Source organism: Fusarium coffeatum, assembly GCF_003316985.1.
Source record: "Fusarium coffeatum strain FIESC_28 chromosome Unknown BRIP53273_contig_19, whole genome shotgun sequence".
In the NCBI taxonomy this organism is placed as follows: Eukaryota; Fungi; Ascomycota; class Sordariomycetes; order Hypocreales; family Nectriaceae; genus Fusarium; species Fusarium coffeatum.
This window is the reverse complement of record NW_022157817.1, coordinates 85,075-110,085: the sequence shown is the minus strand read 5'-3', so window position 1 is coordinate 110,085 and position 25,011 is coordinate 85,075. Positions and strand designations below refer to the sequence as shown.

At 46.1% G+C, this 25,011-nt stretch overlaps 5 protein-coding genes across 5 annotated transcripts; 2 read left to right on the top strand and 3 right to left on the bottom strand.

The window, feature by feature from the left end:
* Positions 1-1,106: 1,106 nt before the first annotated feature.
* On the top strand, positions 1,107-2,392 carry FIESC28_00664 (uncharacterized protein; the record flags this gene model as incomplete). The annotated part of the gene is made up of 2 exons (XM_031154815.1): positions 1,107-1,116; positions 1,170-2,392. The coding sequence occupies 2 exons, from the start codon at positions 1,107-1,109 to the stop codon at positions 2,390-2,392; spliced, it is 1,233 nt and encodes a 410-aa protein (XP_031021138.1).
* Positions 2,393-2,549: 157 nt separating this feature from the next.
* On the bottom strand, positions 2,550-3,287 carry FIESC28_00663 (uncharacterized protein; the record flags this gene model as incomplete). The annotated part of the gene is made up of 2 exons (XM_031154814.1): positions 2,550-2,621; positions 2,763-3,287. 2 exons carry the CDS (start codon positions 3,285-3,287, stop codon positions 2,550-2,552), a joined length of 597 nt encoding a protein of 198 aa, XP_031021137.1.
* Positions 3,288-5,470: 2,183 nt separating this feature from the next.
* FIESC28_00662 (uncharacterized protein) lies at positions 5,471-5,878 on the bottom strand (the record flags this gene model as incomplete). Its single annotated transcript, XM_031154813.1, has 1 exon — positions 5,471-5,878. The coding sequence occupies one exon, from the start codon at positions 5,876-5,878 to the stop codon at positions 5,471-5,473; it is 408 nt and encodes a 135-aa protein (XP_031021136.1).
* Positions 5,879-13,775: 7,897 nt separating this feature from the next.
* FIESC28_00661 (uncharacterized protein) lies at positions 13,776-14,288 on the bottom strand (the record flags this gene model as incomplete). The annotated part of the gene is made up of 1 exon (XM_031154812.1): positions 13,776-14,288. The coding sequence occupies one exon, from the start codon at positions 14,286-14,288 to the stop codon at positions 13,776-13,778; it is 513 nt and encodes a 170-aa protein (XP_031021135.1).
* Positions 14,289-18,120: 3,832 nt separating this feature from the next.
* Positions 18,121-20,452, top strand: FIESC28_00660 (uncharacterized protein; the record flags this gene model as incomplete). Its single annotated transcript, XM_031154811.1, has 8 exons — positions 18,121-18,141; positions 18,192-18,327; positions 18,376-18,482; positions 18,876-18,942; positions 18,994-19,371; positions 19,418-19,472; positions 19,522-19,548; positions 19,600-20,452. The coding sequence occupies 8 exons, from the start codon at positions 18,121-18,123 to the stop codon at positions 20,450-20,452; spliced, it is 1,644 nt and encodes a 547-aa protein (XP_031021134.1).
* Positions 20,453-25,011: the final 4,559 nt, after the last annotated feature.

Here is a 25,011-nt window from a genome sequence, read left to right as displayed (position 1 = left end):
TATAATCGGACCAGCCTTGAGACAATCGTAAAAGGCGAGACCACCTATAACGGAGCTCTCGGAGACAACATCTATCCGAGTAAATACGAAAGATGGACGTACCTAAGCCTGAGCATAGGTTTATACAACAGAGTAAGTGAACAACAGGAATGGAAAATTGGGAACAGAGATTGGATGAGCGTTGATGGGGTCGCCAACTGGTAATAGATCGGCTAGAGTAGACTAGGCAGGGAAGGGAAATCTCAGCCACTTTCAAAAATGACAGTCAGGGTAAAAGTCAAATTCCCAGCCCCGGCACAGCATTTTCTCCACACGTGACTGGGTTAACCTTGTCGAGAGCGGGCCCGTCACCAATCATGCTGTTTGAGATCCCTGCAATGGATGGCGGACACGTTTTTTCAAGGCTGGACCACTAGAACATCTAAAAATACAAAATATCGCAGTGCGCTCTAGGGTAAGTCAAGATTTTCCCATGCCGTCGCCTATGTTCGTGATGCGTCTTTGCGCGTTTCTGGTAGACTCGATAGTAAGAAAAGAAACACAAAGATACTGTGATTCTCTGAATAGACACGATACAACACAGAGACGCAAAGAACCCTTTTTTTTCTTGCTATACATCTGTCCCTATGCAGAGTCCAGCCAAACAAAAGTTTCTGACGCATTTTAGCAAACCGTTCTACGTCCTTGTCAAGTGAACAATCAAACTATCGTGTGGCCCGCTCTTGATGTCGTTTGATGATGATCATAGGCCATAAACGACTTATTCCAAGGGTGATGGATACGGATCAATTGGCAAGTGAAGCCGGTCAAGTTAGATTCTCCAGTTCTTTTCAATACGATGTGATGGATGCGATCCGATCTAGGTGGAGTCATTCGTCGAAGAACCCACAAACCATGCTACTAAACTGAAAATAGTGGGGACACTTCTGTGTCACAAATGACTTTTTGTGGGGTCACCCAAAAGGGCGGTTCTCTTTGACTGCTCCTCCTCAAAGGAAAAGGTCATTCACTCGCACCCTCCGGCGGCATTTTCCTTCCTTATTCTCCCGCTCCTTCTCTTTTTGTAAATGGCAGGCTGTTGCATTAAGGTTGGGCAGTATAGCACGATGAACGACGGTGATAGCGATCTTTTCAGCTGGGCGCCAGTCTTGATCTGACGTCACAGTCAGCAGCGATCCGCGATGCAACCCCGCTCGGCCAGATCCAGAAAGGTTGTTCCCGATTACCCTTGTTGCAACTATCCGAATGGGACGAGACGCTCACCTACGACGAACAGCCTCCGACCTGTGTGCACTACTTGATCGAATGGAAGTTGAAGCTGAACAGTAGGTGCATTAGTAAAGACACCGAGCCCGACGTTGTCCTGGCGCCTGGCGCGTACTGGACTAAGCATCTCTGGTCGAAGGTAGATAAACTTGCAAAAAAGAAGTTGCCCTCAAACAGAACCTTCCACGTCGACGATACAGACATTGCAGTTTGTGTTAACTACAAAGGCGAAGCAGACCTGAACACGAGGTCGGATGGTCTTGACATTAATTGGAAGATGATAGAGAGTAAGCTGCAAGCCTGGAGTCACTTTCTCCTCGATGACAAGAGGCTCAAAATCAGCCTTTCCTTTAACTCTATCGAGACTAGCCAGTCGGGTAGTGTTGTCGCACGTGGCAGAGGTGGCAGGAGCGCCACTGCTTCCCAGCTTGCTGAGAGGGCGTTAGATATTGGCGAAGAGGAGACGGCATCGACTGAGCCTGCAGTGTGGAGGAAAGTCTACGACTTCTTCCGGTGCACGGGGTCGCCTTGTGGGCTCGGGCCACATTGTTGGGTCGACTCGGTCGGTAAGAAACATTACAGGTTGAAGACTCACCACCTAAGAGCCCTTATCGAGCATGTGCGCTTGGGAAATACAGTAGAGTCACACGATGATGTACCGCATGACGTTCGCGATCTACTATATGCTGAAGAAGAGCAAAGTATCCAGCGTAAGAGGAAGCGGAGGTCATCATCCACTGATGCTCGGCCTGTTACTATGACCAATGTCATGCCTACTCGTGCTGGCCACTCATCGGATGACTATGATATCAGAACACCGTCCGGATCAGTCGAGAGGAGCCCATATGCCCTCAAATATCTCGGCATACCAGGAATGCGCGACGTGAATGTGAACAAGTACTGCATCTGGCACTGCTCTAAGAATGCCAATACCTTATGGAAGATGGAGTACAAGAAGGCGTGCGACTTGACCTTGGATGAGGGACTAGACCTCGAGCAGATTCGTCTTGATCAGGATACCCAGTTCTTCGTTGATAAAGGAGTCAAGAAGGGCATCGCTAAGCGCTGGGTGAGCGACGTTGAGGTCTGGTTCCGCGAGATGGAGACATTGGAAGACTCAGAGTAGATCACAGTCAACATTTGGTCTATTCCATTCTGTCTGTTTGAAACGGCCCTCTCTGGCGCCTCCTCTATCTCTACACCAGCATGGCGAAAGTGACCTTCAGCACTCTCATGCCGTGATCCAACCCTGTTCACGCACCATTCTAGGTATGACGCAAAGTCTATTTGGATGAAGTGCTGATTCTCATGCCAGTGACGGCTGATAAAGGCCTTGAGCTCAGCAAAGAACTCTTCTATTGGGTTAAAGTCGGGCGAGTAAGGCGACAAGTACAGGAGCTTGACGCCGGCCTCCTCACACATCTGCTCGATGACAGGCGATCGATGGAAGGATGCATTGTCCATCACGAGGACCGAGTTTGGCTCAGGCCACTTACCACAGTGATGTAACAGCTGTTTGATGAACTCTTCAAACTTTGCACCATCTGTGCTCCCAGGAAAGGTTCATAATGCAGGATTCCTTGCGTGTAAGCTGGTAGGATCTGATACCTCTGGTCACGGTGGAAACGGTCGATCTGAACTGGCGTAACGCCCTTAGGAGCCCACCCAAACCGTCTTCTTCCTACACGTCTATCGCACCCAGACTCGTCAATATACACGAGCTGGTACGACCGATAGAACGATAGCTTGTAGAGGTAGTAGTCGCGAAGGTCGGCGTTGCGTCCTTCTGCGACACGTCGTGCCGTCTTTCTCGTCCATCGTGCTGACCTCAAAGCCCGACCGATGTTGGCGGCAGGAATAGCAGCCTGAAATTCTTTCTCGAGGAACTCGACCATCTCGTCACGATACATATTAGGCTTCACAGCGAGGCGATCGAGTAGGGCAGTCAGCATGGGGGGACTCAATAATCGACGTCGGCCGACACCGTTCGGAGGGGCCTTGGTCGAGCCGTAGCATCGCATGTTGGCTCGAATCCACAAAGGGCATTTTTCTACAACCTCTCCAGGTTTTCCACAACGCTCCATGAGCTTCCGTAGCTATTGGTTACGTGAGTAGTGCAACGCAATCACAATTTGTGATCCCGCAGGATTTACCAGTGAGGTCCTTTTCAATGGAGCCGTTTGCAAACTTCAAGCAGAATGCAAGATTGTGTTCTTAAACCACTTAATTGAGTCTTGCCAAGTGATATCGAACACCTGCTAAGCACGGAATCGCGGTAACCGTTGATCGCCATGCAGGGATATATGATTTGGGTGGGAAACAAAAGCTCACGTGTTGACATGGCTGTTACCGTCGATTCAGGCTCCACTTGCCCCAAATTTGCATCTGGCTTTTAATACTCGAGCGACTTCAGAGTACTTCTATTATCAACTCAAACAGGCTTACTTGGGATTGATACGTGTATCGTGGTCGATTTATTTACTTACGGTGTGTCCTGATGTACTTTGAAGTACCTACCCTAGATCAAACAAAAATCTCGTTCTGGCGAAGAAGTCGTCAGTGCTCGAAACCATATCTCTCCATCTTTTTTTGTCCATCATTGTAAACGGATCTTGCGGCATTCAATCGAAGGACAAAATTGACGGTTGTGTTTACAGACAATCTTTCGTCCTTTTTGGTTGTCAGATTCACAATTACAGATAGAAGTGTCGTCCAAGTACAAAACCCTCCAACCCATCTGTTTCTGCATCGTGCTGCTACGTCTCTCAGCATTCGGCTCTTCTGGAACATGAAAGCAATTGTTTGGCTCTTATTGCTTACCCTCGTCGGCGCGACGTGTCCTGACTACGCGATATGGGTGTCGCAGGATAGAACCCCACCGAATGAAACGATCGGGCGAGTCTTGCCCGAACTTGACTTTGAGAAATTCAAGGCACTCAATCCCTGGTACACCGCCGATAGTAAGCCGCAAACGGGCAGGATATACAAACTTCCATACGACGAAAGCATGTCCGTAGTCCCGCCGGCGTCTTGGTCTGCTAGTTGTCCCAAAACTCTTGTGTTAGATAGCGACCAGAAGGACGCAGAAACTCAATCTTGGCTGCGGCGAAACTCAATAGACATACGTGCCCGAGGCCACCAATCAACATCCAGCCTAAACCCCATAGTGGCAAGGTCCAAAGAGGCTAGTATTGACGCCAAAGAGACACAAACGTCCACCTCAACTGAAATTAGCATGACGGCAGCACCAGAACCAACGGAAACAAAGGATCCCACACATTGTCAGGAGAAACAGCGCGCCGCAGAACAGTTTGAACTGAGTTACGAAAAGAGAGTCCAATTCGCTACGACGTTCTGCTATAAACTCAAGAACACCAGTCTCACCCTTCAGCAACCTATAAAGACAGAGCCATATGCGGACACCTTGATCGGGGTCACTTTGTTGAATGACTGCGACAAGCGTCATTTTAAATTAAAGCAAGTATGGGAATGTATCGATGGCATGATGAAAATCAACACAGGATGCCCCGATTTTGGAGGCTCATATCGCACTTCTTGCCTCTTCTACTACTTTCTCAAGAGAGATGACCGTGCCGACTCTATATCTACTCTTTTGCCTACCCCTACACCTTCGTAGATCACTTGCCATGCATTTAAAACAGTTGCCAGGAATAAGTTAATACGTACTGTTGACCATTCGCCCAATCTACAGCACTCGATGTGAATGTAGTTTGAGTGATTTCTTGCGAATCAGAAAGTGGCTGCTAGCACGGTTTGTCGATATACTGCCTGAAATCTTAGGCATAAGTCGTGCACTGTGAGTGCTGCGATACGTCAGAAACTATCTGATATTATACTATGTATGCATGTGAGAGAACTAGTGCAGTTTTAGCCATACTCAATAAACTTACAATAATAGAATGCTGACGCTGAACCCCGCATCCCACTGGGAGCGCTTTCGGATATTGTCAGCGATTCTGCGAGTTGACAATCCTTTATTTTGAATGACTATGCCTAAACACCCTTGGGGTGTTCCAGGCTTTTGATCCTGGTAAGCACAGCAAGCACGAAGAGCTGGTGTTTATCCAATCCAACTACCACTGTTCTTAAGTTTCTTTTACCCCCTTTTTGATCTTACCAGTCTGATTGATGACGCACATCACAATACGATGCCGAACTAATATTCTATAGTTACATGACCTTCCTAGGGCAGGTTCTCAACCTTCTCATCGTCACTCGATGGATACCAGTTACAGCAGAAATCTTCATCTTCTCCATCCTCTCTGCAAGGTTGATTATGAGTGAAAGCTATGGTTAGACGCCCATCCGTATCATCGGCCACGCTGCCTGTATTAACGGTCTCATCAGCCATATTGACGCTTACTGGGGGACTCGGTGAGGCGAGTGTGGTGATCTCGCCATCACCGACAGACCGGGTCGATTCACAGTCATGTATACCATCAAAGGGCTGCGGCGGTGCCATGGGCTTTTTGACAATGCTTTTGATTTTCCTCCACCGCGAGGTGTCCTGGTAAAGGGCATGGAATTCGTCATCGAAACGCTGTCGCAGTATTTGCTTGGGACCCAATCTAATGTGTTTCACGGGAGTCATGTTTAACACCGACAATAGAGTACCAGCCGATCATCTTAGGATGCGATACTCAGAGAATCTCTGGGCATATACATATAGTGCGACTTTTTCATTGTCTCTTCATATGTCTGTTTTGATGTAGATGCCATTTTTGGGCGAAAACGCATTTGGACTCCATGACCAGATTTGATATACTAGCCGGGACAAGTGTGTTGTGGGGGTCAGCAAATCAACCTTTTATAAAGGCAAGTTTTGGACTGATTTTACTCAGTTTCTGTAGATCGCATATATTCGAACGGCCAAATTATAATTTGCCTTTAGTCTGACTTTCCTCGCTCATATGCACAACATGTCTTTTCTATTTCAAAGTCTTTATGCTTTGAAGACAACATGCGACCCAACAAGACGGCCTGGACCCTCATCTATATCGAACCAACGCAAACGAAGACAGAAGCTTTGAACACATTCAAGGCCCCCAAATTGGATGGCAAACTGTTCGATAGCTGTACTGCAGGTTTGAGTGAAACTTGATAGGAATCATTGCATGTCTGAAGTGGGATAAATCCTTTGACGTACATGACAGGGCGCAGTGGTGTTCTTGTCGGCTTAAGAAGAAGAATTTTCCACTGCCTTATCACGAAATTTACCGAAGCCAGGGCCGGAGTATGGGAGTGGTCTAACAGTTTAGATACTAACTCGTTCAATGCAAGAAGGAGGAGAGGAACTGGGGTTAGCGGTCTCTGATTTAGGCCACGATATGTACAATACTACGCTGTAGTTTTCTATCATGTGAGACTCAAATAAGAACTCTGTGAGATATCTGAGGGATTACATATGGTTCAAAAGCAGACCACTGTAACTGGGACAGGGGGTGATTGCTTTCGTCTTTGGATCAGGAAGCGTGTCTGGTTAGCTCTGGATTTTTACGTGAGTTCCTTCACGCAGCCCTTGGCATGAACGACCCAGATTCCCCTCTGCGCGCACGAGTTGCCTGAGACTAGACCTCGCGTTATATGGAACTAATTAAAAGTAAGCCAGTTTTGATTCTTAAATGGCTATCCCATTCTTATACTGGCGGGTAGGTTTCTGAAATATTTGCCGATCAAACATGTGAGATCGGAAACAGCTGGTGTAAATATACTCGCGGCTTCACTTTTTGCTAACATACAATGTTCCTCACTTGAGTCTTAGATTACTAAGGATACCCACTTTGACAACGTAAATTTCAACAAAACTCATCATGTCTCTCCCGAATCCGAGCCCAAATTTCCAAACAAGAGGGTCCGAGAAGCCCAGATAGCTGAATATCCTTGCCTAGAAAGGATATTCAGCTATCTTGTCGAAATATTGCGCAACAGCATGGGCACAACATGCCATGTCCGTTTCTCTCTCCCAAGTTGGTGCTAGGCAACCTTTCCATTTGACAGCGACGTAGCATTCTCCAACACTAGACTCATAGTGACCTATTATCTTGTCAAAGTTTTCTCCAGGGTCCTCGAAATTGAACGGTGATGGTTGCGCGACGTGCTGCCACATGAGCGGCCGTGACCCATCATCAAAAACCCATAGCAGGCACACTGGGTTTGTCCAATCTGGAGGGATTGCATCCAATGTCTCAGCATGGACACCATAAAAGAATCGGGGTCCAGCCTGGAAAGTTACGAGTATGCTCTTTATCATTACGCGCGTTGACCAGGGTGTTTGTATATAAGCGCCCTCCTGCACACTTCCGAAGGGGCTGGACGTGGTCATGATATATATAGTAGCAATTAAATCGCGACGTTACGCCAGAGCTACCTTTAATTTCGAACCAAGACTACGGTGATATCGTTTATGGCTTGACCTAGCTTTGGCTCTGTAACGTACTCGTGAGTTTCATGACTGACTTCCTTCCGGACATGTCTGTTTATATAGGCTGAGATCCTAGCGCTATAATGCTTATATGGCACCTTGTTGCAAGATAGCGTCAGCCACAGCCTATATAGGCGTCAAGCAGTTGACGACAATTGATGTGAGTTCACGGGTCGCTTCCTGGTTTCTATTTGATGGAGTCGACAGACTTGTTTGTGGGGCAGAAACTCGCCGTTATTAAGAGTAATAAAACAGTTTCTTTCATGACTGTCATGTGAAATAAAAGAAAAAAAAAAGTTGATGGATGGCGATAGGAAGGAAAAAGGCACAGAACGTTCCAAGTTAGATGCATGCACAGGTTGCATTGTGGTGAAAGTCCAGCGTCAGTACACCATCACTGTAGTTTTACTGCAGATAGTTAAGACTGTATGAGCTGCAACTGGCACACTGTGCAAATCCAAGTAGGTTATGAGCCTTGTTGTCTAATCGTAGTACGAATAAAAGTGCTTCGATGCCTAGGCCTTCAGATATAAATCACGTTGATGGCCTGTCCTACTGATCGATTTCTGGTCGCCCAGCCCTACGTAAGATGAAGCTAGCGCTCCATCCCAATATCTATTTCTCACCGCGAAGCTTGTTCCCTGATTTTTATACATACAGACCATGGTCTTGGCTGCACAAAATACTCAGCGATCATCATAGTACTATAGTTAGATTATTCTACACCAGGTTGGATATGGATAAACTCGAGGTTAAAACAGACAAGCGGCGGCGGGCGTCCCCTGCGCGAAGGGTCTCCCGTTATGAAAGCGTCGGGTACCCAGAGTAAGAAATCCCATAAAGATCTATATCGTGGTTTCTCTTCCTCATTTTCTTCCGTCAACGACTAGGCTAAATCTGCAATGGCCTCTCCATTGAACATAGGTACTCCATCCTATATTCTTTATCGGGTTAATCTTGAAAAACACACTGGCGGAGGTCTCGAAAGGCTTGGTGAAGCTACAGGGCGTTGAAGTGAGGATTGATTGGTGAAAGGTAGGGGGTCTTAACAATGTGTTCTATGACTATCATCTAGAAAATTAAAAACGAAATGGGTGCTTTTCTTTTTTTCTTTTTTTTTTCTTTTTCTCTTATATACAAACCTGTGACGCTAGAGATGGAATCAGTGACGTTAGATTATATCTGGCTATAGAATGTTTATTAGTTGTAGAAGGCATCGAAACTGCAGATTTATGAGTTTTAATGCTGGAAGGATGAGTTTAAGATCGTGTCATTAAAGGGTCCTTAACAGCAGCTGCAGCATCTAAACAGCGTGTTAAAGAGAGTTATGCTTAAGTGTCCAAGAAGAGAAAGACTGAATAAGCTATATTGTGAATACAAAGACGGGTTTCTACCCCTATGAAAGCGTGAATACTTGATTTTGCAGAGTCTTTAGCGTCAGTTGGTGAAGATTCTGATATATTATCTCCGAAAGAACTAGCTTGGTAGACCCCAGCGATATCTGTTACAACCTCAGCAGCTACGTTATGTGGACCACACTGTCTGTCTTTCCTAATCCATATCTATGGTGCTCTTAAGCAATCACCAAAGGACTGAAACTGACAGGGACCAACTGCGTACCAGGACCGACGATCGCCAGACCCATCGTCGCTCCCTCACAACAACTTCAGATATATATACATCGGCTTACCAGTAAGATGTCGTTACCTGAGTACCTCTAACCCGCTCGATTCAGTATTAAGAGATGTGACACTTCGCAATGCTCAGTACCTTTGCCCTACGTTATCTGCCAACATAAATCTAGCATGGCTTAACCTATCCCGTGGAGAAATACAGCAGTAATATCGCCGTAAAACTATTGTGAGCTATATATTTCGCGAGAAAACGATTGGTGATGAAGAGATCTTTGAGGGAGTACTTTGACGTTTCAGACTTGGTTGTTAACTATAAATACACCCCACTTGAAATGTATACTGTCGGACGAGAGGAATCATATAATTATTCGCAATTAGTCTAGGGAAAACGCACCACTCCGTCAGTAAGGTCACCTGATTAGATACCTTTCAGATAGGCCTAGTAAAGTTGGCCTTCTGAAGAAGGAAAGCCAATGGAAGATTACGATAATGAATCAACAAGTCATGTTCCATCAGGTTCGAGAGATATCTATCGGAACATGTATAACGCGAGTCTCAAAGCGTACAAGGTCCAATAACTTAACCATATAAGTAGTTAAATTTAACTACGCGCGGCGATGTGAGGCTATCGCAAGTGAGTGGGGTTTAGGGGAGTGTGGAGTGGTTTTGAATTACTGTAGAAGACTTAGTCATTCAGACCTGGAGATGTTCTGTATCACGAGGGGAGGGAACAGCGAGAGCAGTCTCACATATTCGATGCAGACCATGTGCTGAAGGAGGCGATTCCTGACTGGTCTCAGTGCGCATGGTACCAATATATTTGTCAGTCAACAATTGTTCAGACAAAGTGATAACTTGTTATACAGTATCTATGAATGATATAGACGTACATAAGGTCCTGGATGTAGGTGAGCCATCAAATAAGGCGTAATGGCAGATCCCACACACGCTGTTTCACAATTTCGGTGCCCCATTTTTACCATGAGAAGTTGTATTTGTTGCACACATCCTGGTGAGCGCACCGCAGCATAAAACCCAGACGAGAAATCTCAACAAATTGTAAGTGTTCCCAAAAGTCAATTCCATGACAATTGCTCCAATGATGGAGATACCAGCATGTTTCCACTCCAGGGTCAGAGCTTTGTTACCGCACTTTAAGAAGTACAGAACGGGAAAGAATCTGAGACAGGTTAGAGACAATAGCTTTCAATTTGGCACGAACTCACAGGATAAAAAGTGCAAGAGTCGAACCATTACTGTGACGCCAGATCCACCACGTCAGAAAAGCCCTTGCCAGGTTCTTTTTTGTGCATTCTAATCCAGCTTGATGAGGAGGAAAGTATCCCGACAGTGCTCTGTATTTCGATAAGGATATTATTTCTGTCAGTTGCGAACCTAAGTCTAAATCACAAAGTTGTCTTAGTGTGTTGCTAATTAAACTCATTACACCTGCTCGATCTATTGCCCTGTGGCACGGGATTGTGGGAATTGCTGCCAGTGAATGTATGTTTACAGATAACCAGCGCCACAGGTTGTACAATCTAAAGACTACGGAACATAGACTGCTCTCGGCGGGTATTGCGGGAATGCGTTCAGTATCGTGGCTTTCCATTGTAGACATCGATCAACGTGACTGCCGATACCAACAAGAATGAGGATTTCAGAAACAGGAGCGCAGCATGGCCATGTAACTCCGAAGGACTTATAGTAAGTTCGAGCCAATATAGGGCGTGTACCTCTAACCATGCAATCCGTTGAGTTTACCGGTCACGACGTTTAAACTTTCCGGCCTTTGTTTGATTTCAACCGTACCATTTTTCTCAAACAGCTTAGGTATCACACGCACTTCTGTTTCGGCACTTTTTGTGCCGTGAACCTTGATCGACTTCAGTAAGGTGGGTGTAAGGCAAAAGAGGAACGTCTTTAACATACCACACCATAGGGTCAAGAGAGCATGTTATAAACGCTGATTTGACCGAAACGAACTACATACCAAAAGTTACCAAGGAATACAAAGTCTCCATCAAAATGTTCTACAATTAGCAAAACACCAACATAATTACTGTACAAACTGTAATACATGAGGTCCCGAAATCAATACAAGACAGCCTAATGTAACATTCAAAAGGCTTGCACGCTCCTCAGGGCGATTTTTAACATTACTTTGAAGACGTATGGGCAGCGAACCATGAAAAGGACGAATGCAATCGTCAATGTAGCAGGGTGCAGTTTTGGGGTCGTCATTGCAGCATCCTTAAAGAAAATGGATAAAGAAAAGAAACAAAGAAAATCGAAAAGAGGCCCAGATTTGTGCGACTTCAGCGTTAGTTATTTGTCCTTGCAGCCTTCTTTAAATTACCCAAAAAGGCTTCAATATAGCGTTTGTACTCTATGTGACTATTGCTAATTATCCCCTGTCATTGGTCAGTGATATTGTAACAATACTTGTTGGCACCCCTCCCGGCTACCCAACGATTATGTGAGTACCATTACGTTAATAGATAGCTCCTGGGTCTAGAGGCTATTCGCTTCAGATAATTATCCTAAATTTTAATAATGTATACTCTTATCGCGAAACGTATCTACCAATCGTAATACACATGTGAGTTTCTAAGAATAATAACAGAAAATGCTCGTTAATACCTATCTATCGCTGCAAATTGAATGAATCTTCGCGAACAAGACCAGGTGGTAGTGCAGAGCCCTTGAAGTCTCTCTCGCGATCGTATAGATCTTGACTCGTGAAGGTTCTCATCATACGTGAGTGCTTCCGTAGCGAGTTACATCATATCGTAGATTCAGCGTCTGTTCCAATCGTTTTTGTTATTGTTGGGTCATGGACTGACCTCGTGAGTGGCAGTAGCTATGGAAGGGCCTCCCTTTTGAAATAAGAACTCTGTACTCTATACTGCATTACGATTGCTTTCCCCGACGTTATATCAACAAGGGTTTTAAGCTGTTTATAGTAATGAAGTGTCTTGACTTTGTGGTATGAACTCTATTGTTGGTTCGCTGCCTTGAGGTCCGCTATGCTCGTAATGATATCTTGATGCTTCTCTCTTAGCACCTCTTGTTGAAGACTTTTAGCCTCCCTCGCTCCTTCTGTCTAATCTCTTCTGCTTTATAGAAAACCTGAACCCCTTCTAAGTAGGGTTGTTATCCCAACCTTGCTACGGCTTAACTCCACTGGCTTGTCTACTTGAGCGGTATGCGTCTCGTACCGGTTACATTGCGCGCACGAGGTAGATTCGGATGACGGGAAGCGGCCGTCCAATACTAGCGCCCTGCCACAACAACATACTTTGCTCTCTTCTGACCCATAGTCTAATGTCACTGCCTTACCATGTCATTTGGTCGGGCTGCTAATCCTCAGCCTATGTTTAATAGCCTTTTGCACGAGATTGACCCATTCAACCTAAAGCTTCGAGATTGGTTTGATTGCGTTTTCATCATCTTCATCCTCCGCCTCATCAACATCGTTACGATAAGCCGACGCTGCGGCTAATCCATGGACAAAAATTACCTCCAGGATTGCGTGCAACATCTCGCTCTCGACCCGGATTCGCTCTAGCGAAATTCCCTATGTCTCCGGTATAGCGTTCGATACTTCTGCCTGTCATTGTCTATCAGTACCGCTCATCTTCAACACTTCCTACTGCGCCTTGATTTGTCTTGCTTTTCCCCTTTTCGTTTCCATACAGTCATGTAAGTGCACTCTTTATTTTTGTTCAGCCTTGACCCCTAGTCCTATGGCGTCGGTTAATACTGGGGCTGGGCTCGGAGCTGGTGAGGACCGTAAGCCTACCGGAAAGAGTTTAGCAATTGGCATGCTGCTGTTGCTGGTACTGGAATGGTTGATAATCGGGTTGGGCCTGCTGGTGAGAGTTAAGCTGCATTTGGACTGGAACTTGGCATTTAGCATCATGCCCTCCTTCTAAGCTTGGTATCCCAGGCTGCGCAAGAAGCTTGTCCGTCATTAATTTCAGCATGGAAATTTGTCATAGGATGATGATTATGTAACGCTCGACTGAACAACAAAACGTTGGCTGTTCATTTGTTATTTCCCAAGTTTCATATTGGCCAATCGGACACTAGTCAGTTACGTATTGACTGATCTCCAATTCGATCCCCATCTCCCTTCGCCAAGCTGAGTCAGGTTTCCATGACGTATTTGCAAATCCAAGGAAGACAATACTGTGAAGGCTTTTGCGTAACCACAAGTCAATCCTCTCCATAAGCATTCACAATCTACTTACCCGTTCCTCCCCTGCTTCTTCTTCTTCTCCTATATTTACTGTACGGTCAGAAGATGATGACCTTTCAGATTGGAATACGGCAGCCAGACCTCTATCCACCAGCCTTCATGAACTAGTATTCGAGCCACCGTTGTGACGCACAGGATCCAGCAAGCCTCCTGGGGATCTAGTTGTTACTTACAACTTAACCCGAGCTAGGTAGAAAAAGTCTGGCGGATATCTCTTGTACACCACACGGTCTTGATCATCTAGGCTAGCACCTTCACTGGATATAGATATCTCATCTCCAAACTGTTTAGTTTGCCGAACCTCGTCCACACTAATGTTAAGTTTATCTTGTGGAATCCAGACTCTTAGTTGCCGATGACTGAGGACGATGTGATCAAATGCAGCAGCTATGAGCTTCTCCTTCTGTGACGCCGTCACTTCTAGTAGTGTAGTAGGTAGTTCGGCGTCTTCTGTTATGGGTCGCTCTCCCTGAGCAGATGAGTGGCCATAGGTCGAATCATTGATGTTGTAAGTCTCATGTGCATTGTGAGACATGGAAAAGGTATCTTCTTCCATTGCTTCGGCTTGGTCTCGTACCTCCGCATTGTGATTGCCTAGCCCTGTTGGCAGATAACGAAGAAGTGGACCAAATCTCCAGTTGATGAAGATTTGGAAAAGAACTGTACCGATCAGGACAAACATCATGATGATTCCATGCATTGTGCAACTGGCCCTTCCTCTCTCGTCTTTAGCTATAAAGAACAGACCGGATAGGCATAATTCCATTACATATAAACCAGTAAAAGTCTGATTGATCGCCCGAGGATAGAGAACACCCCCGGTATCATATCCGGGTTCGTAAACGAAAAGTATTGTATATCGCTGAGTGAGCCACGATAGCCCGAATAAGAGAATTGCAAACGCCGAAATGAGTGGAGATATCACGCAATAGACGAAGGCAATACAAGCAAAATTAGTATACACCGGGAAGACCGAACCCCATCTGATTGAGTGCCGCTTTGTGCGTCGTGCCCACATGTCTCGTGGAGTTTTATCCACTATTGGAGCAATAATGTAGCGCTCGAATAAGCTGCCCATCTGGAGCAGTGTCGCGGAACTAGTCGACAGCGATTGGAGAACCATGTACGAAAAGAAGTAATTCGCTGCTCGTGGAAGGTTTTGAGCTAGAATATCCAATAGATCACTTACCCTCTGTATGTCTCCCACATTTGTGGCAAGCTCTTTAATAGAGGTTGTAAAAAACGAGGCAATAGACACAACAAGAAATACCTGTATAAACAAAAACACGAAGTAAAACTTCTGGACAAACTCATCTCTTAGGGATAGTGTCTTGACCCCTTTAAACTCTGCTAAAAGCTCTAACAGAGCTGGTAGGATGCAAAGAAGTATGGTAAGAACGACAGTTGGCAGAAGGCCGGCAATTGTTGAAAGAGTGTGGCGCAGTACTTCGGTGTTTTCTATGAAGGCGAACCAATGATAGTGTTGAATAAGATCCTCAATTTGGCTGAGCGCTCCTGTCCAAGCTACTGGGATCGACCACAAAGATATCATGACGAAGATAACGCCATATACCAAGACAGTACGCACCCATTCTTCTTTATGTGACAGGGCGATATTTGTCCAGATGATCTCTTCAGGAGAAAATCCGATGGTCCTGGGAGTCATGTGTTCTGGCAGGTGGTGAATTTCGCTTTGACATGCCATATGAGCCGCTACCTGGGAGTCAAATCGAATAAACGCCGAATTTCCAACGGGCCCTTCATCGCAACATTTTCGAGCAATTCCTATCTGGGAGTTCAATCTTTTTAGCTCTTCCCGACACCAGTATATAGTATCCTGCTTTTTACCGAATGAGACGAAGCTGGGCAACCAGTTCCAACCAAACAGTGGCAGTCGGTGGGTAGGGCGGTCTTTTTCATCTAGATATTTCATCCAGGCCTCAGTTTTACTATTCTTCTCGTTTTCCTCCTCCCTGACGGAAGGCGCTGTAGTAGGTTTTGAATCAGAACCTTTTACTTCAATTCCCTTGCTGGTGCTTCTGAAGCCATGCTGTCCAGATCTTTGCTCAATTGATTCACGCCGCCTTCGGTCAACTCGTTGAATGGATTTAATGAGATCCGTCTCGGCAGCTTCCAGGCGTCGTTGAATAGCGTACCGAGTGGTGATCCTTTGTAGGAGAGAGCGCAGATCCCGATTGATCCATACATTCTTCACTTCCCCGGGAAACACTGAAAATATTTCTTTAAGCTTGACCTCGGTGCACAACTCCGTGGGGATTGAATTGACTAGGATGGTGGTTGAAGAAGGCCTTGACAGATGTTCTGGGGAAGTTAGATAAGTCTGTCGCACTTTGATGTATGCTGTCATCTCCTTAAAGAACACTGCGCAAGTCCACACGACAACAATTACTGCCATCACTAAATGTACCCAGTAGCGATAAGAATCTTTTGGTCTCACGTTTGCCCACGCCAGAGTATCCAGACCTGTGATTTGGGCCATGTCTTGATTCGATCGTCCTTCCATATCATGGTAGAGTTGACTGCCACGCCCCCCAATGTAGTTTAATGGGACAAGGATTGGTATGGCAAGGGTCGCGATCAATGAAAAAACAAGAAGCAGTGTCTTCAAATATCGAACAAAGAAATAGGCATCAAGCCCACATTTACGTATAAGCTCCTCATCGCTAGTACTGCTGACCTGACTAATCGTGGAGATTAGGCCAGACCCTTTCGACTCTGTTCGTCCATGTTGATAATTGAAATTACTTCTTGGCTTACTATCAACTTTCTTAGGATGATAGACTTATTCGTAACAGCGTGAGATAACTTACAAAACACGGCCAAGCTTGTTTCTAAATATCAAAAAAAGGACAAGCTGTAAAACAAAAATTATGAATCCGCTACTTAATGCGGCTAGGAAGCTGAAAACACCAACGCCTTGATATGCTTGTGCACCACCAGGTGCTTTATCGCGTTGGGATTTCTTGAAGGTTTTAACGATCAGTTCGTTTGTTCCTATCATGTCTGCCAAATCAACACAGGCCTTTTCTCAATATATGAATTGAGTTATGACAAGAAGTAATACTCGCTTGACACACACGGTAGCAGCCCAGGCATCGCCGGACATATTTCATTCTTAAATCTGGTTACGGCCCGTTTTTGATTCCGTCTTATAGATGGAATAATACATCAAGTTCATTAAAGATATACTAAGGTATCCAGTTCCGGTCGATACTGTACTAAATTCCTCTTGATGTGAAGGACAGTGTTTGCCGAATGTGTGAGGTATGACTTGAATGGCAACATTCAAAGTTGCCTATCATACTGGAACACAGTAGTCAGATACTAATCAGTTGGCACTATAGAACCCGTCCTAACATATCCATTCTATTTTTCTTAACCCGTCAACCACACTCCGATACAAGCGTAACACTCATATGTTCCTGCCATGTTTAGTCTTTGGGATACAGGTAACTCGACGCTAGAAAAGCTTTGGACCATAAAAGGATCAGCCGGGGAAATGCTTATAGCTAGGGACCTTCGGATTGGCCGTTTTGGGCCTGTAACAACGAGAAGCAGTCACGGCAACGGCCATTACAAGCTTTTAACTAGTGACCACAAGTCACTGCGAAGTATTTAAACCGTAGTTCAGACGACCCCCTCGGAATCTTGAAGTCACAGGGACAAAATGAATCACTGCCGCCACACGTGCTGGCTAAAACCTTGGAGAAGGGACAATGAAGCGGGGTTGGATGTTACTGATCGACCTCAGCGCCTCTTGAAAGAGTTTGACAATCCCCATGCAGAAACCGCCGGCCTCCTGGTCTTGATAGGCAATGAGTCAAAAAGGTTAGCCTTTCAAAAGGAGATGTTCCAGGACGGACGAATACGTGAGAGAGGTGGTAGCGAAATCCATTTACTCGTGTCTTCGTTCAAAGAGACCCGCCGTAAAAACATTATTGTGGCTGACGCGGGTGTACCGCAACCTCCACCTAGTGAGTCTTCTTTCAGAGGACATGGCTGTCATGAAGTCACCTCTTATGCTACTCCAAGTCAATGCGTTTCTGGTGATCTTCAGAATTTCGACATTATGCTGCACAGGACTTTGTTCCCGTGCGCCGATGTAATATGTGTGTTTTTAGATGATTTTGGGGGATTCCAACCATTGTTGCAACATATAGATACATGGTTAAGGATGGGACCTCCATCAGCAAGCCCCGTGCGACCGCAAATCATATTGGTAGTAAAAAAGGAAGAGAAAAATCAACGATGCCATGAACTTGAAAGGTTCTTGAAAGGACGACGACGTAGAGAAGCGGATATCTGCTTTAGTGATCTTACAATTGTCGGAGTCCCCCGAAATTTCGGAAAGAAAAAAAGGAGGACGATTGCCCACACACGACGCTGGCAAGTGCTTGCCTTTGCCATCACAAAAGCATTGGAGTCCAGGAGACAATATCGTCGGCGATCCAACTCCTTATTCACTGTTTACCATCTCACATATTTCCTCCAGTATGCAACTAACAGAGCGCTATGTGAGCCTCATGAGAAATTTAGTTTTATAAAGATCTCAAGACTGAACCAGAGCGTGGCTCCAGAGTTGAGTGATCATATCCTTAACTTCTTGGAACAGTTCCGGTCTCTTGGTGCCTTGCGCCGGGCAGCTATTCCCCTCATTGCGTCGAGTCTACTTCTCGACCATTATACACCCGATATGCACCGTAAGATGTTAAGTGTATGCTTTGTATCATCGGCTAACCTGGCTGTAGTCTTTGATTGTCACCATGTCTTTCGCGAATTGTATGAGTCTGCATGCCTTGAAGCAGTCTCCCAGTTCAAGCAAAACTTTGGGGGTCTGATATTGCCTTTGGAAATCGTGAGATTGATATCATCCAGTATGTTTACACAGTTTGCACAGTTTCAAGCAATCGGATCGACTGCCGAATGGCACCGACGGCAGCTTGTGCAACACAGGGATATTTTTGGTCGGATGCATTCATACCATACATGCTTCTGTTGCATTCGCAGACGACCCCGGTTCAAACTTTCATGTGGACATTTAATCTGCCAGAATTGTGTTGAAACTTTCTACGAGTCAACTGACACGAATCCCTGGGAGTATAAACCAGAGTCCTGCCTCCTTTGTAGCCAGTGCACACGAGGAATCTCTATACATCTTATTCCAAGAACATGTCGGCTTCATGTGCTAAGCATCGACGGTGGAGGCATACGTGGCTCAGCTCCAATTGAATTTTTAAAGTCGATACAGGACGGAATCGACATCCCAGGCTACAACGTGCAGCGAAGTTTTGACGTTAAAGTCGGCACTAGTTCCGGTAAGCGTACTCTGCTATCTTCAGACAATATTTGAGCTGACAAGTTCATAGGCGCGTTGAGTGTTGTATGTCTTGGTATTTTAGGATGGAATGTAGATGATTGTCTTTCTCATCTGCGAACCTTCGCCCAGGAATCGTTTGTCCACGGTCAGTCCAAACCGGTGCAGTTGTTGTCCAGCATACCATTTGTCTCGAGCATCGTTGGGCTCTTTCAGCTTATCCGATCCCTACTGTCAGACAGTAAATATGACGCAGATGGTATAGAACAGTTGCTTATTGATACTTACGGATTCGATCGTAGTTGCATAGATATATCTTCAGCTGCCGAACTCGGGGGATATGTCGGAGTGACACTTACGAAAACCAATGATGGTAGCGTATTCCTAGCTACTAACTCCAACGGGACGGACATGCGGCACTCAAACTCCGGTAAGCGCAAAAGCTGACAGCCAGATTTGACCCTGACACCATGCAGATTACCGTCACATTGACTCACATGATGGACAAGATGAGGTTAAGTGGTGGCAAATGTGAGTCGAGCTGTATAAACCTGCTCTGAACGACACTAATTAAGCACAGCCTGCGGTGCGCAACTGCAGCACCATAGTAAGTCAGCCCGTCCATCCACGGTGTTTACTAACGCTGAGATGACTGTAGCTACTACGAAGCAAAATGCCTCGGCGGACTTGGAACCTTCCAGGATGGCGGCATCGCGGTCAACAATCCGGTGTGTATTGCCGTGCATGAGGCGACTAGACATTCGCCAGACATGGCGGAGCCCAGTATTGTCGTTTCTTTGGGAACGGGCTGCGCCCCTGACAGCAATGTTGAATCATCTAGTTTTCTATCGGCTAGGTTTCCGTCCAGACTTTGGAGAGCTCTCTGGAAACAAACTAGTTCCAAAACTACCTGGGATCGTTTCCTGAGCAATCAAGGACCTGGGAGTAAGACACAAAATTTCCGTTTCGATGTCAGCTTTATGGAAAAGGAGCCTGTTCTGGATCAAGTTGGTGATGTCGATTACGTTCAACGAGCGGCTCGCAACGCAATCAGAAAATCGTTGGATGTCCGTAGGTTATGTCATCATTTGCGAGCAGAGCTCTTTTTATTTGAGCTCGACGAGGAACATCCACCGTACTTTGCGCATGGGGCTTATCAATGCTCTGGTCGAATTATCTGTCGCCTCAGAGCTCAGACAGTCGAATACGAAGGATTTCTACGACAACTCTGCAAAAGAGAAGCCTTCTTCCGGTTAGGTACTCAGAATCTCGCCGTGAAGTATGAAAACATCGAGAAAGACTTGTGCTACGAGGTGAGGTTTGCTGTGCCGAGCCTCAGCGGTGATATTCCCATCACCTTGAACGAGACGTTAGAAGAAGAATACCATATAAATGGTTCACCATTTACGTTAGACTGGCTCGTCAGAAGACAAGAACTAGACGCCAGTTTTGGCACTTCAAATCATCGTCTCAGAAACCCGTCTACATTTTATATGCCTAGAACTAAGTAGGTCGGGTATCAATCCTAGTCTTTGCTAATCACAAACTCCGTAAACCTCCCAGTCGGCACCCTTTTTGCCATGGACGGATAGCATGAGTTTCATAGCTTACGTACAACACTCCTCATAGTTAGTTCAAACAGATGTCTCACGTCACAAATCGGTTGCCAAAACGCACAAAGTGATATAAAAATGACATGCTATGGCATATCTTCTCGTAATAACTCTAGTAATAGGACGTCATCGCCATCATCATCTAATCTGTAAGTGATGGATGCAAAGGCGTACTAAAAAGGAATGACACTTCTGGTCAGCTCGGTCGTTTCAACATGTGGGATGTTACATGCCTCCGGGTATTAATCTCGAAAGAACAAAAAGCCCAGACTCGAACCATACATTTGCTCCAGGATTTTGTCATCGGATATGACTGCATCGAATGTGCGGGAAGACGGTGTTTGTTGGCACTGACGCAGCCCTGGGTATCGACTACAATATCGATTATTGGCATGCGTGCGTCAAATCTATAGGACACCCAGAACGGAGGTCAGTGGAGGATAATGGCAAATCGCCAACACAACCATCATAAATATAGAAAGAGGCAACTGCCATGGCAGTCGCGATTCTGTGATCTATTTGCTAATTGATACATAGTCTACCACAAACCTTCAATGTGCTCCAGGTTGATCTTGTGTTCCCTGATGGAAGTCAGTTCTAGGTCAACCAAAGGAAACGAAACTGTGTCGGGGGCCGTATACCCTTCTCACGTCGCAGTGTGCATGCTCAAACATTCCGACTCAAAGCTAAAGCTGGACGTCAAGATGTAAATGATTGAGTCACGAGACTCCAGTCATGGCCGAATTTAGTTACTCGCGGTCATGTTGAAGCCATGTCGAATCTTCTTGGAATGAGATTCCAAGAAGGCCAATCTGTGGTGCGAAGCGGTTTGCGATGAGATACTGTGCAGAACCAAGTCTTGGTAGAGACCTCTGAATCTCGCTAACTCCAAGTCAAATCGGAAGCTCTAGCCTACCCGTCAAGAACATCCGTAATCGAGGGCAAGGCAGCCTAATTTCAGCATCTCGGTTCATTCCTCTGCGGCGTCGATCGCTATTACGACTGATGATGGGACAGTTATCAATACCGCCGTTTCCGATAACGGCCCCGGATATGCTTTTCGGATTGTTCTCTCACAGCTCAGTCAATTCTTCCTACGTTCTATCACTTACATATGATAGGTATTTAATTTCAATGAGATAATCCCTCGGCACGGCTGGGAATCCAATGATTTCTTCGGCATCTTTTCTTTCACAAGTCGATTCGAGGGCGCGCATACAAAAATACTTTCTAGCCTTCCGGCCCGTCGAAGGTCGGAGCTGTTGTTTATGATTGTTTTGGCGAACAGATCAACTACAGCAATGACGATCGACACCGAGTGCGTCTGCCATTATAGACAGGCGCGGTACTCGTTCTCAGGTTCATTGATGAGAGCCACTGAAATTCTCTCCCTGCGGGGTTTATGAGACTCAGTCGTACCAGCATGCACAGTACACGTGACTCAGGCCAATCAATGAAGTTGTCGAAGCCATTGCAGACATCAACACTAGCCAGACGGGAGCTTTGGGTCTCTACCACAAGCAGGGGGAGCATCTCATTGCGACCACCATGCAGAGCCTGTTAGTTGGGTACAAGTATGGCTAGAACTGTAGGATGTTCTAGTCTGGCGGGACAAGTATCAGTCAAAACGTGACATTCCAGCCAATCCCCTTCTGCTTGCCCAATCGAGGATACCCGTTTTTTCATCCATATCGATAAGCGATCGATATCCACTTCAAAATTTCATGGTCATTGAATGGCAGTGGAGCTCTTCCGTTGTCAATGCGTTGATACAAAAGGAAAGGGGGTACGAAATGAGGGACAGAGATCAACGGTCATGGCCTACTGTACGTTGTTCAGACTGCGGCGGAAATTTCTAGCTGCAATCAAGCGTTTTTCAATATCTTGCTTTGTTTCAATCTAGTGATATTATTTCGAGTCGTCACTGTGGAAAAAATAATGATAAACAGCTCCTTCACAAAATGCAGTTGAACTACAATGACCCCAACTGCCAAGTGGTTTGAGCCCAGCTTTGTAGATGGAGCGCTCTTTTTGGCAAAGGAAAGAAGCTCGCTCGGGAGGGATGTTTCTTCTGTCTCTGAGGACGAACGCCTCGAGGCTCTAGGGTAGTGCAACAGCAGGGTGTGGCGTTGTGGACCTTGTCCTTCATACAGTACTCTTCATTTTGTTAATCTGAGTGCTGTTCCCGTCATTGCAGTCAGTAGGATAAGCAGTAGTCGGGCAAAGATGTTCACACATGCTGCGTTTAGAGGGACAGCATCGGTATTTGCGACCATTTCTATTCGTACGATGTATCTGGCCTGGAATTGAGTGCGGGTCCTCGAACTGGTGGATGGCGACGCAAGACTTGTAAAACGACGCAAGCGCCTCTCCATGAGTATGTTGTTCTACGCAGGGGTCGCTCTTATCATGATTTAATCATGCTATGCGTCAAAATTCGGTACGTCGCCGGTCATATGGCGAGTACTGGATGATGGATACTGGGTAGCTGTTGATTCCTAACAGGGTCCGCGGCCGCAATCGTCGGGAAAATCAACGTGGAAAGAAGGAAGGTCATTGAGGTGGAGAGCGATTTGGAGAGGAAAGTGGAAACGCGTCTGCATTGGCGAGCGCGGCGTGCGCGGCTAGCGGAGAGCAGATGTGGGAAACCAAAGTTAGGGGAGGGGGCGATTGGAGTTACAAAGAGACTTGCGCAAGTAAGGGTCGAGTGTACCGTTGTTGTATCTCACAAAGGCCAAGCTTATGTGATGGTGCTGGCGCTGTTAGAACTTTTCACGAGCTAGCGGTTGCTCATGGAGTTGACACGCTACGCGCGTGACGTGTCGCGCGTGGTATTGTGCACGGTGCCCCCCTACAGAAAGTCAGAAGGCCGGATGTCTGACAGTCTGGTCTTCAGTACCTAGCACATACCGTAGGATCGCCGCTCAACGGTACAGAATTGTGGGGATACTTTGGCCTGCTGTGCACACCACTGCGTGGTAGTTTTTTTTTATGCAGACAAGGAAGAGAACGAGGCCTGTTTTGTGCGATCGCTCGCCAAATACAAATTTCTGCTCCAAGTTGTCAAGAGGAGCACGAAGTGTCGGCGCAAAAAGCCATTCCGAGCTTCGGGAGTTTGCCTCTCCAAAAGTCCTTTTCATTGCTACCTACAGGTCACAAAGACAGATTCCACGCCGCACACCAAGTCCAGTCCGCCTGAAAGGAGAAGCCAGCCTTTCCATAGTAGCTCCGGATGCTCCACAGAGTTCGAATCCACGGGATTTCCCCGATAGAAGCGAAGAATGACCAGCTAAAAGAGGAAGGGCCGAAGCCTCTGATAATCAGGATACGTCAATTTAATCTCGTCAAGGCGAGATCCCCCGTGATGAAAACGTGCCAATCCAGTTTCAAGGCGAAATCTCAGTCTGGATCTACACAAGCGAATATGTCGTCTGATGGTCATGATCCTCTGGTCTGTTGGAAAAAATATGTCACGTGTGGCAGGAACATTGTCCATGAATTGCAGTTCCATGTGTAAAACGCTCGGCAAATCACCGTCGACGCGGGATCATCTGCTTGGAGTACGGTATGTCCAGTTTCCACGATTTTGCAAGGGCAGAGGTGCAAACTGCACAAGATCAACGGGCTGAACTTCGGTACGAGGAAGAAAAAGTCTATTAGATATTTTACAATCTCGCCTCAAAATCGGCAAGATAACTGGGTAGCCCTTGTACCAAATAGAACAGATGAGACAGTCAGTGCGTTGAACGGAACGGCTGCAGGAACCGCAAGTCTGTTGAATTCGGATCCTGGAATGCCATGGTCATGATTGACTATAAATACGTCAATGATCTGCGGCGATTCGCTACAAACAAGGCAAACACTGCGGACAAGGCGATCAGCACGCATTTCTTGCCTATAAATCTTATTCTTATCCGCTTTGCAAAATGCCCGACATATCAACTATACGTCTCTCGATCACTCTCATCCTCGCCTGTTTTTCTCATCTGACATCTTCATCGAGACTTGTTCACTGATGGCGCTTTAGAACACGGCTACCGAGAACACTAGACTTCTCACCAACAGCGACCTACCCAGACCAGCACCCTAAGCACTTTCTCTGGCATATGTCACTATCCACTTCTACGGCAACAGTAGCCCTTGCAGTTCTAGTAATGATCCGGAACGGGCCTTACGCTACGGCACTCGCAGTTTGGATCATAGTTGCCTGCTGTTTCCGAGATGGACTGATGGCAAGTTATGGTGTGCCAGTCTGGTTGAAGGAAGCTTTCTCATATACCATGAGCTGGAAGGCAAGCGAGGCGGACGCATTACCAGCCGACCGATTCATGATAAAGTTCCGTGCTCTAATGGCGGTCTTGATAAGGACAAAGACGGCGGGGAGCCCAAGGGGCACCTTTTAAAGCTAGACGGTCTTGTGAAGAAGTCGTTCAACATAACCACTTGTAGTGGCCAAT